The 12,487-nt window shown below is 41.2% G+C and overlaps 1 protein-coding gene across 2 annotated transcripts in view; it reads left to right on the top strand.

Moving 5' to 3' along the window:
- Positions 1 to 11,266, top strand: part of WDR11 (WD repeat domain 11) — a 54,501-nt gene extending 43,235 nt beyond the window's left edge. For both annotated transcript variants that reach the window (XM_060286258.2, XM_060286257.2), the window contains exons 20-29: positions 2,198 to 2,306; positions 3,245 to 3,307; positions 4,430 to 4,495; positions 5,272 to 5,449; positions 6,074 to 6,169; positions 6,686 to 6,851; positions 7,368 to 7,465; positions 7,907 to 8,052; positions 8,822 to 8,902; positions 10,323 to 11,266. In XM_060286258.2, the coding sequence (XP_060142241.1) occupies positions 2,198 to 2,306; positions 3,245 to 3,307; positions 4,430 to 4,495; positions 5,272 to 5,449; positions 6,074 to 6,169; positions 6,686 to 6,851; positions 7,368 to 7,465; positions 7,907 to 8,052; positions 8,822 to 8,902; positions 10,323 to 10,479 (1,160 nt within the window). In that variant the 3' untranslated portion in view covers positions 10,480 to 11,266. The remainder of the gene's footprint in view (positions 1 to 2,197; positions 2,307 to 3,244; positions 3,308 to 4,429; positions 4,496 to 5,271; positions 5,450 to 6,073; positions 6,170 to 6,685; positions 6,852 to 7,367; positions 7,466 to 7,906; positions 8,053 to 8,821; positions 8,903 to 10,322) is intronic.
- The last annotated feature ends 1,221 nt before the right edge of the window (positions 11,267 to 12,487 follow it).

Below are 12,487 nucleotides of genomic sequence, written 5' to 3'. Positions count from 1 at the left end.
GTTTAAGAAAATATTATATATTAACTTAAAGCTTGAGTGTTTTTATTGCTGAGATGCTAGACTCTTTGTAACTGCAGACGTCAATCATTCCCTGACTCTGGTTTACCAAGCGCCCCTTCCTTGACCCTTTTCTGAGTGCTCTGTCAAAAGATCAAAGATGTTTACATTTATAAAAATGGCTTCTTCAGACTTTAGGAGAACTCATTAGAGGACATAAATCTAGTGATAAGGTGCTGCTGGCTTTTTAATAGTGAGCCTTATATCTTTCTCAACCATGCATCATGGAGAAATCACTTTGGAAAGTGTTCTGAGTATCATGAATTTTGATGCCCATCTTATGACTTGTTAAAGGGCCAGTCAAAACAAAATTAGATGATTGCACTACCTTACCCTTTTTTGTATGGTTTTGTATGGTTTATGCTTCGAGATTTTTTTTTCCAGAATGAAAAATATTTTAGCAAAAATAACTGTGACTGTAAAAGAAGGATGAGAAGTTTGTGAATGCACCCATCAATCTACTTGAAAATCAGACTTCCTTCATTAAGTTTTCTCCAAGCATATATTTGGTGTACACTCTAAGCTATCTGACCTGTAAAAAATTTCATTAGAGAATTGTTTAGTCATTTATTGAGTTTCATCTTAGAAACTGTCAGCTCTGGGAATTGTCTGTACCTTTGTAGAGTCGATCTTTGGCACATTCAGAGGCAACAGTGTTTTGAAAACCTGCCCCTTCATGTTATGTTTGTGCTTGAGGCACTACCAAGTTGTTGTTTGTGTTGGCTGGGCTACCTTACGTTAGGAGTGCTTTTGTTTTTGTCACTGTCCCACCCTGCCACTGTATTTGGGAACCACCACTTCTTATTCTGTAACCGTGTCTGCCATCTGCTGAGACAGAAATTGAGCATTGCATTCCCATATCTGTCCTTGAGACACCTGCCAGCTCTGCGGAAGTAACAGGACTTCCTCCTAGGGAAGGACAAGCATAGATACTATTTTAAACATAAAGTTATTAAGGAAATGGAGGGAATTTCAAGGATGATTTTTCTTTTAGTTACTAATTCTAGGTAAAGAAGTGTGCAAATATAATCTAAATGTTTGAGAAGCTTTTCTTTGACCTTTAACTTAAAATTTGTATCTAAAAATCTCCATAGCCAGGGTACTTATTTTTAAATTAAACTGACTACAGAATTAGAGCCCGTCATTAGTACATGTTTAATACCATACCCGAACAGCTGGCCTGCAGCCAGATTTTAGATCACAGTTTTCTTTTAAAGTTTTCCTAATACTAAAAAAAAAAAAAAATTATTCCTATCCAATCTCTGTTGGTGTGACCTCAGCCAGAAAGGGAAAAATTTTTAAATTATAATGGGGAAAGGACAATAAAATTGTGCATATTTCCACATGTTGAACTTTAAACTCAGAACAACACTCAATAAATGTTAAAGAATAAAAACTGGTGAGAGTGTAAATATGGAGTTAGGAAGAAGATGTCTGTGTTTGCTGCCAGATATGTGCTGATTTGAGCTTGGAAAAATATCAATCTGTTTGATATAATATTCCTATTCTGAGGAATTAGAAATGTATTTTGGACTTACTGATGTCGGATAAAAATAAAATCATTTGAGGTCATGTGCAGTGATATAATATTTAATATATTTTCTTCAACTCCCCTTGATGACAAGTAGAAAAATCATAATACATCGATTCAAATACGTTTTCTTAGAATAGCTTAGATAGTCTTCTTCTTCCACCTGGCCTTTATTTACATTTGTCTGATACCTCCCCCAACCCCCCATAAAGGGGGAGGTCAGACAAATGTAGAAAATTGGAATCCCTGTTTTTGAGTTGGAGAATCCTTCTTGCCCACACTGCCTATTATCAGGGGCATAAAACAATATTCTTTTTAGCAGCATCTAAAAGGAATTCAAGAGTATGAGACTTTAATAACATTTAGTATGATGCTGTTTCCAAGCACTTTAAATAGTATCACTATGGTGTCAGAGACTCTTCAATCTTGCTTTCTCCCCAACTCTTAGCCCCTGTGTCGTAAGTAGTGATTACATTGAATATACTCTCTGAGTTGCCACCAGACTTACACACCATTCTCTGCTGACTTCTCTGTAAACTGTCTATAGCTGAAGCTTTATACTAGTATAAAATTTTACTTATTAAAAGCAAAAACTGTTTTCTTGTCTAGAACCCGTGTGGTGCCCGTATCTCCTTGTTCCAAGGGCCGCCCTCGCCTTGAAAGCTTTCTTATTACATCAGCCTTGGAATGGACGGTATTCTTTAGACATTTCTCATGTGTAAGTTTTTTTGCATTTTTGTTTTCCTTTCCTAATTGATTTAAGATTGAAGGACACCCATGAAAATCAGCAGTGACCTGTCTCCAGGGCCTATAGGGATTGCAAACTTAAAACCGAGCTGAGGCAGTAATGGCAGACACACTAAAAGAATCACTGATTTGCCTCTTGTCTTCACCCCTCTGGGGACTTTGGGGAAGCGTGAGCCTGTGGACAGCTGTGAGTACACGTGCTGCTCTCAGGTGGCTTTGTGGTAGTCTTACTGTCTGAACATGGCGCATGGCATACTGAGTGTGAAGAGGGCCAGTTGAGACCAAGAGGAATTTGGGGACAAGATTAATTCTTTTTAGAAGCAGCATGAAGGGGCCTACTTCAGAGGTATTTTATGTTTTATAGTCTGCCTCATTGCAAAAAAATATTCACATTATTAGTGGTTATTAGTTAAACTACCACAGGTGTTACAAGACTTATGCCATGTGGAATGCACAGATAGGCCTGGGTTAGGGGAATTAAAAAGATAATAATATGATGAGGTATCTTTTCTCCAAGAAGTATCTACTTAAAGAAATGAATGGTCATTTTGCAGAGCAGAACAAGCAGATTCCTTTAGTCATTGCTAAGTTCCTTATTAACATGAATCTAAATCTAATAGTTTTTAGAGCTCACTGATCAATTTTCTGGTTTCTTGAAGGCCAAGGAGACTTTACTCATTTCTTGGTTTTGACTAAATAACATAAAAGCAGACATTAAAGATGATTGGTAGGTTCCTGAGTAGACTGTTGCTGTTTTGGTCTACAACCAGGTTTTTAACCAAGGACTACAAAGAAGTTATTTCTATATTAATACAACTTTTTTTCTGGTGAAGAAATAAATCGTAAGTGAAATAAATAAATTGTAAGTGAAGAGAAAATGAACTCATTTAAAATCTTTTCTTGGTACAGTGATTATCCAGAAAATGAAGAAATAAAGAATCTCCTTCAAGAGCAGTTGAACTCATTGTCTAAGTAAGCACTCTAACTATGTTTTATTAGAAGATAAGGTTATGAAAAAGAAAAACATAATGATTTAGGCTTTTTAAAATTAAAATAAGCTTTGTTTTAGAAAATATTTAGTAGCCCACGGAGAGACCATTCTGTTCACAGAGGTGACTTTCGAATCTTTGTCTTGTGGAAGTAAGGTTCAGATTGCTGTGCAGTGGACGTCTTATAGCTCAGCCTGCCTCCAGCGCAGGTCCCCTGCGAAGCCTCGTGTTAGAGGGTGTACACAGGGCGATTCTTGTGTGTCCGCTTCCCTCTCCTAAAGTGAGCTCTCTGTGTCAGGAGCTGTGTGTGCACTATTCTGGCTAAGAAATTAACATGCTCCCTAGAGCCAAGAGCATTTAAAAATATGTACTGGGAATAATATTGGAAAGGAAGTAGAAAAATATGGGTCCACAAGGAGTTCTTGGTAAAACATAACATGTTTTTGCAATCTAGACTCTGCCACATGTATTTTAATACTTAATAAATTAACGATAATAGAATATTTTATTGATGTCAAATTCTAAATAATTACTTTATTGTTTTCTCTCTTCCAAGGTTAGCCTTTTTGTTTAAATGGAAAAGAATAGATTTAAAGACTATCTTCCCTTCTTCCTGATTTATAAATATTCTATATTTGGCTATTTTAGAAATAGCAATTTATAAAAACACTAGCCTTTCTTCCTTAAATATTTTAATTTTTGAATACGTTCAAGAATAAATTCTGAATGCATCGTCTCTAAAGTATGTACTGTTCCTGATGATTATCAGCAAAATCGTTTTATCAACAATGACATTCTTGTTCCTATAGTTAGACAGCTGTTCATACTTTTAAAAACATGAGTTGAACTGCTTCAAGAAGCAAGAAGGTGAATCACAATTAGAGCCTTAAGCTGTGGTGGTTGATGGGTACTGCTTCTCCAAACCTAGATACACTCTAAGCCCTGTAAGCTTTTGCAGTTTCAGGGTCACAGCAAAGTGAGTTCTTTTGTAAGTTCTAAGCATACCCTTTGGGTAGGATGTTTCATTTTAAGAGTTACTGATTTATCCCCTTTGTTGTTGGATTCAAAAATATCGTCTTGCCTTTGTCTGCATTCCTGTCCGCAGTGACATAAAGAAACTCTTGCTCGATCCGGAATTTACTCTCTTGCAGAGATGCCTGCTTGTTTCAAGGTAACTGTTTGAAATGTTTTGTGTAAGACACAGGGAATTTCAGGTTAACTCATTTCTTTTATTAAGGTTGTTAGTTAAGACCAGACTCTTTCGGATTTTAGAAAATATATCAGTTCATCCTTTATAGTTGGCTTACAATTAATTTTGAAAGTAGTACTACAAATAGGAAAAAAAAACCTCACATTTTAAGCATGAGATCTAGGCCTTCTCTATTGAAAAGACTCCCTCCTACAGACAGCTTTTTAAAATATCAGCTACAAAGTGCATAAATATACCTATATATATTGGTGTACCAATATTGGTAATAAATGTACCAATAACTTATATTTAGAAGTAATAATCTCTACATTCTTACTGTACAGTAGAGTTGTCCCTTATAAAAAAAGACATTTCCCTCCACTCCCCAGAGAATAAATAGCATATTATTTCCACACCTTATCTAGTCAGTTATTCCAGAGGAACTTCTTCCTTAGTTGGTCCAGATTGAAAGGTATGCTAATGGCAAACCAGGTAAATAATGGCCCAGGCTTAAGAACCATGGTGTTCCTCTTAACACAGAACAAAGGGGGATTTGGGTCTGAAGGGGCCTCATGCAGTCAGAGCCCTGTGCTGTTTGAGACCCAGTAACAGGGCTGGAGGACTTGCAGCTTCACCTCTTCCACCCAGCCCGGCACGTGGTCTTTCACATGCCAGCACCATGCTCCCAGCACTTGAAGCTACTGTGGGAAGTAGCTGCTGTGTGAGTTCAGTGGAAACTTTGGTTTCACCCTTGCCAGGCTTTACGGCGATGAATCGGAGCTGCACTTCTGGACTGTCGCTGCCCACTACCTGCACAGCTTGTCCCAGGAGAAGGCAGCAAGCACACCAACTGCTAAAGAAACTGCTCCTTGGGACAAAGTGAACAACCCACTAGATATATGTTACGACGTGCTCTGTGAAAACGCCTATTTTCAGGTATTATGTTTCATATATTAAAAACCTTTAAAGCTCTGTCTTTGTAAGTATCTTAACCTTAGGAAACTTTCACACTAAGTAAAGGTCCATGTAATAGAAATGAGTCCCTTGGCACATTCACATTAAAGGATTGACTCAGTACTTGAAAAGCTCATAAATGCTTACAGAGTTTTTTAATAGACATTAAAATTTTATTATTAACAGTCTTCTAATTTTTTTGGTCTTAAAATTTTTTTTCAACTTGGTTCATTTTAATTTTCTCATTTTATTAATTTTCTATAAATAACAAACAATTTACTTGGTTTAAATTTGCTGTTCTATATATATAAAGGTAGTTTCATAATTTTTTTAACTTCCTGTAGAGTTCTAAATTACACATAGAGATGCTTCTTCCAGCCCTACTGAAGTGGCAGTTTCTGTAAGCAGACTTGCACACAGACTAGAATACATTCCAACACTGTTTCTCCTTAGATTCTTATTAAACTGTTAGATTTCTATGAAGCTGATTAATAACCTCAGAAGTCAAAGTAATGTTTACTAAAACGACTTTAAGTATAATTTAAATAAGTCAAAAGTTTTAAAATCCAGCCTCAATTTTCTCTCTCTTTTATTTTTCTACTCTAGAAATTTCAGCTGGAAAGGGTTAATCTCCAGGAGGTGAAACGGTCAACTTATGATCATACCAGGAAGTGTACAGACCAGCTACTTCTCTTGGGTCAAGTATGTCAGTTTTTATAACTCTTTTCATGTTTCAGGGAGTTCCTAGTTGATTAGTAATTTACAGCATTACTTACACCACACACACACACACACACACACACACTATATAGTGTTTCCTTAGAAGTATAAGTATAAATTATGCTTTCTTTCGAAATAAGACCAACAAACATTCTGAGAAAGCAAAGATATATATGGTTAACCAGCTTGTAATTTTGGCTTCCATAATGTCACATGAGGCCTAACTAGTTTTGTTTTGTTTTGGTTTTGTGTCTTTGAATTGACTGGCGCAAAGCTTACATAAGCACCTGTATAAACCAGAATGTGGTTTTACATTTGTCCTAAAGAAGCAGTGTTGTACTTTTGTTCAACTTGTATATATGTAAACAAAGTGTCCACGAACATTTTTGAGAAAAGTCCTCTTTAAGCTGAAAACTTCTGTGTTCCAAATTATGAATTTTAAAAGGTTATGTTGGAGGAAAATGGCCTCGTAATTAGAAGAACTGTTTCTCTTATTAGACAGACAGAGCTGTGCAGTTGTTATTGGAAACAAGCGCAGATAACCAGCATTATTACTGTGATTCACTGAAAGCCTGCTTGGTCACAACTGTCACCTCGTCAGGCCCCTCCCAGAGCACCATTAAGCTCGTGGCAACTAATATGATTGCCAATGGGAAATTGGCAGGTAAGGCATGTTTTGGGGTATATTCGTTAATACTCTGGAAAATCAGACCCACTCCTGGAAAGTAATTGGTTATTAGGGATATTTCTTTCTTTTTTATATACACTGGAGAAAAGTAGAAAGATTATTGCTAGCAGTTGATAAGATGACCATATAATTTAATCATCTAGACCAGAGTGCTTTTTAAAGAGTAAATGGGGCACTATTAATAATTGCCAAGACAATAGGCATAAATTGGATAAACCTGGGCACCCTAAATGCTGAAAACCAGTGAGTGAGGTAGGCTTTACTTGTTTGTTTTCTGGACTGTGTTTGTACTTCCAACCCTGTTCATTTGAGTGGTAACATTGTAAAGCCCTATTTTAATATTTTATTTTAAAATTTAAGTCAGTAATGTCTCCAATAGGTAGGTATAAAATGTCCAAGACCAGATGAAGTCAAATGGTGATTTTATCCTTTAGTGACTTGTCAGAAAGACAGCTCCAGTGTCACTTGTGGGGCTGCTGTTTTGTCTTCCAGAGGGTGTTCAGTTGCTCTGCCTGATAGACAAAGCTGCAGATGCCTGCCGCTACCTGCAGACCTATGGCGAGTGGAACCGGGCAGCGTGGCTTGCCAAAGTAGGTGATTCTAGTAGGTGCCTTGAACATTTGGGATAGAAAGTTCAGTCTTGAACTTTGGACTCAAGATTTAGAAGCATTTTTGTGGCTGCAAAGCGGCTTTGCGAATATTTTCTTGCAACTTTCATCCTCTTATTCTTTGAGTATAAATTACATTTCTGATTGCAAATTGGAGGTTGCATTCGTAGCAATTAAGTGAAAGCAGCTGCCTCCTCTCCCTACTGGGGTGTGAGCCCAGACTCAGCCCAGAGGTGTTGCCAGGCCTGTCGGCCCCGAAGGTGTGGGTCCCCGTCACTGCTGGTCGTGGTGCTGCAGCATCAGGGGGTGTGTAGTAAAGCAGAGCCGAGCTTTGTTTCATAGGTACAGATCCCATTTCGATTCAATTCTTTTCCTTTCTGTAGTGCAGGATGTCTCTGTTTTTAACGTGGGCGTCTTTCCCAGGTCCGTTTAAATCCAGAAGAGTGCGCTGATGTTCTAAAGCGCTGGGTTGACCACCTTTGCTCCCCTCAAGTGAACCAGAAGTCAAAGGCCCTCCTGGTCCTCCTCTCCCTGGGCTGCTTTTCCAGCGTGGCTGAGACGCTTCACAGGTACACCCAGTGTCCACAGCTGGTCAGGACCACCCGGGATTAACCACCTTACGCTGTCCTGAGGCTCTGCCGGGTGGAGGGTAGTCCTCGGTGTCGGGAGTGAAGGGAGAAGCATACATTTTAGGTTTATTTAAAAAAGAAACCTAAAGGGATGGAACAGTCTGTGTTTATTAATTCTTCATTTGGTCTAGGAACTGTGTTATTTTCCTACCAATATGCTAGTCACACCTAACAGGTACCTGTTTAAAAAGAATATTAAAAATGTCTTCAGAGAATTGGGGACAATTCGTCTTTGAGTAGAGCAACTGAGATGAAGGCTAGAAGGCAGTAGGAAGGGTGAAGAAAGTGTGGCGAGTTGGAGGTGTCCCCTCTGACAACCTTGAAGGGTAATTAATACTCATCACTTGTTATAGGACATTTTATTTATTTAAAATCTAAGGGAGGTAGGTTGAGGCAAATACTACAAAAGCTTACTTGTTAAATCTGGGCAGTGGGTACGTGGATCCTTGTCCTATCTCTGTAGATTTCTGTGAAATTCAACGATTTCACGAATTTTTTTTAAGTATTAATAAAAAAGAGCGGGAGGTTGGGGCGTGAGAATTCTCCCTTCCTTTCCTCTAAGCCGGGGCTGAGAACGGTGCTGGTGTGACTTACCCAGCACTCAGCCTTCCGAGGAGAGTGTGTACAAGTCTTTACATAGAAACACGCCCTGGGATGGTTCTCTCAGATACCATAAATTACAGCACCTAACTCGTGTTCTGTTGAGCAGCATGAGGTACTTCGACAGAGCGGCCTTGTTTGTGGAAGCTTGTCTCAAGTACGGTGCGATTGAAGTCAGCGAGGACACAGATATCCTTTGCCGGGACATGTGTGCTGAGGAGGAAGCAGATGCCGTAGCGGGTTTTAGAATCTCTCTCGGTTGTGCTGCCGGGGAAGAGCTATTCTATCGAGAAAGATCTGTATTCTGACCCTCCAGAGCCAGGAAAGAGGGAGAAACGAGAGGGAGGGAATCAGAAAGAAGGTTGTTGCACCACCGGCATCAGCTGTGAGATAGATGGAGGGTCAGGAAGGGCTGTAAAAGGGAGGGAGCCCGAATTTTGTAATGTTTTGTTTGAACTTAAAAAGAAGATAGAGGGGGCTTCCCTGGTGGCGCAGTGGTTGAGAGTCCGCCTGCCGATGCAGGGGACGCGGGTTCGTGCCCCAGTCTGGGAAGATCCCACATGCCGCGGAGCGGCTGGGCCCGTGAGCCATGGCCGCTAAGCCTGCGTGTCCGGAGCCTGTGCTCCGCAACGGGAGAGGCCACAACAGTGAGAGGCCCGCGTACCGCAAAAAAAAAAAAAAAAAGAAGATAGAGGAAGACTAGTTTAGGAAAGGTAAAGGAGGCTGCTACTTGAATAAATGCATATTGGAATAGAATAAAAAGAAAGACTTGCTGTTATCCATAGGGACAGTCTAACATGGAACAAGACACAGCAGCACTTCAGAGAGACGTGTCGTGCAGGCAGGTCACTGTGGTCCACGTATGACCAGGAGCATTTCAGTTCTTCTACCCGTCACTTGAGTTACATGTGTTTCTTTGAAAAGAATGAGCTTGAGAATCCAACTCCCAGGTCCTTGTTTTTGCAGAGGCCTTGTTGTTATATCATTGCACTTTTTCTTGAATTGTTACATTGTGGCCTCATTTCTACATGTCATGGTTTTGATTTTCTGTATAATTTTTTACAGAAAATTAAGCTGAATTCAGTGTCATATATCTAGGCACTGGGGAAGTTGGCTCTAGTTTGAAGGAGCCATTTTGGATATCAGAGCACAGTGGAACAGGGCTGTCTAAAATCCCAACACCCAGCTATCTGGAGCTCTTGCCTTGGGGCAGGCTTTGTAAATAGAAGCTCTCAGTGAAGCTCATCTGCCTCTTAAACCACCAGCCTCTCCGACTTTCAAATGGCATGAGGGTATGCACGTGAGTTTCACTTCTGTCATCCTTCTTTCTCCAGTCGTTGAGTGCATTTAGACCTTGGAGAATCTGGGAGGATGTTAGTTGGGTCTTGTAGAAGGACAGGCTCTGGGCTCAGCTGGTGCAAGTGCAGGGACATTACACACTGAGACATCACCTCCCCCTGCCAGGAGTTGCCCTCCCCCAGGGAAGAGGTACCTGTGCTTCTCCTGTGCTGCCCTCCCGTGGACACTCCAGCAGAGCTGGTCATTGTTTCCGGCCTGTGGGAAGCTGGTGGAGCCCTTTTTGCCCTTCTTTTCCTTAACTGTGGTTTACAGAAACTCATCTCCGCTATATATGCGGATTATGCCCGAAGTTTGAAGAACCTCGGTTTTAAACAGGGAGCGGTTTTTTTTGCTTCAAAAGCTGGAGCAGCTGGCAAAGATTTATTGAATGAGCTGGAGTTTCCTAAGCAAGAACTGACTGCAGAGTGACAGGTCAGCATGTACCATGGCACGCGGCCTCACGAGCAGTCGGCCGGGGCGTTGGTCTGGCTGTGGACGGTCACAGCCCAGGCTCATGATGATGCCGTCCCTGCCGGGGTCCTTGTGGGCTGTTTCACTACATGTGCACAGCAGTATATGAACGTTTATGCTGTCAGGAGCAGGTTCTAGGACCTGTATTTATCTCAGACAAAGATGGGAACGCTTCAGATTTTGAAAGTATAACATTTTATACTTTTGGAGACAGTTTTAAGAGTCCCTGGAAACACTTTTAATTTTTTTAAAACTTAAGATCCAAGCAACTGAATTGCTTTTCTCATTGACTAGATTAAAATCTATAGTAAAAGTAGTTTGTGAGACCGATTCTGAAATCTGTGCTTTGCCTGTGTTTATATACAGTCATTCCAGGTACAAACAGAGCAGAAACATTTAAGCAGTAAACGTGACTTACCATAGCATTCCTTGTTTTCTTACCTTGAAAACAGAACTGTTGATTTCCTGATTTAGGCAGCTGCTAAATTTTGTAATTTCAGGTTCGTAGGCTCATAGAGAAATTGTAAGCTTTATGTTTTGTTCCAGTATGTGGAGTCTTGTATATTTTGGATTTTAACTCCAGTGATGTGTTACAGTAACCTCCTCTCTGAAGGCACTGTTCTTTAATATTCTTTGTTTTCTTCCAGTGACTGAACTATATGAGATGTGACTGCTATAAATTATCGCTAAAAATTTAAATGTGTATAATTTACAGAAATGATAAATAAAAAGGGACTTCATCCCAGCCAGGCCTTTGTGTTCTCTGAGCTGCTGCGCACCAGGCCGGGTGCTGGGCTGGTGCCTCAGGAGTCCGTCGAGCTGCCGGCCCTCCAGCATCCGAGCCACTTTGCTGAACCCGGAGAACCTGGGCTGCGGGGGCTTGGGCCCCAGGATAGAGCTGCCTCTGAGTTCCTGGGTGGGCGGGGCTTGGCTTGTGGCTCTCAGAGGTGAGGAAATGGCCTTCCTGTCTTCTCCTCCTGGATGTCCACAGTGGCACGTATCGTAACACCCACCAGGAGGTGTTTTTAGATAAAATCGTAGTCTCTACCCTTAGATATCAATCAGTCTGCCCCATCGGACAAGGAACTGAGATCCATGGAGAGGAAGAGCCTGTCCTGGGATTGCTTGTTCCCAGGCCAGTGCTTTGGCTAAATGTCCTAGAAGAAACCCAGGACCCATTCATTGGTCCTGTGATTGGCTAACCTTCTTGCCCTTTCTTTGCCTAGGTAGGTTACATAGAATTTTTGAAGGCCATGGGCAAACCCAGCTCTCTTTATATTGTTTATTAGTTAAATGCTTGTCAGGATAGACTTAATTCAACCGTCAATTAGCTAAAGGAGAAAAGAATGCTGGCCTTAGTAAGCAGAGAGAAAAAAGAAGAAATTCCAGCATAGGGCATCTTGAAAGTTAAATGTGCTTTGGAGTAGAGGCCAGCAAATAGGCAGTGAGCTGTTGCCTGACTGTGGGAGTGGAGGAGCGGACCAGGCGCAGCTTGGCAGCAGCGGAGCAGAGAGGCCCGAGAGCCTGGAACGTGTCACAGACCGGCTGGTGAGGATGGCAGCCAGTCTGTGTCAAGACGCCCCTCTGGTGAGCATTCGAATTCAAGGGCAGGTGAATCACATTCATAGTCAGTCTTTCTGAACCTCAGCTTGCCTTCCCACGGAAGGTCTTTAAGCACATTATGTTATCAGTGCATTAGCAAAGGAGGCTTCCCAGGGTGACACAAGCAGCGGCAGTTGGGAAGGAGAGTGACCGTGACTTCAGGTCAGCAGGTGTCTCCCTGTGCAGGTCCCCACAGGTGTGCTTGTCAGGCCCTTGGCCCTTCCCTTGGCAATGAAGGAAGCCTGGGTGGAGGGGAGAAACCTGGTCTGGTGGGCAGGGGCTTCTGCGCAAGGGAGGCCCCGTGTGAGACCACTCCTCTGGCTGCTCTCACAGAGCCATTTCCTGTCGCTCACTGTTACCTTTC

This window comes from Globicephala melas, chromosome 16 (assembly GCF_963455315.2).
Source record: "Globicephala melas chromosome 16, mGloMel1.2, whole genome shotgun sequence".
NCBI lineage: Eukaryota > Metazoa > Chordata > Mammalia > Artiodactyla > Delphinidae > Globicephala > Globicephala melas.
The sequence above is the reverse complement of the archived record's forward strand: the minus strand, read 5'-3'. Positions and strand labels throughout refer to the sequence as shown.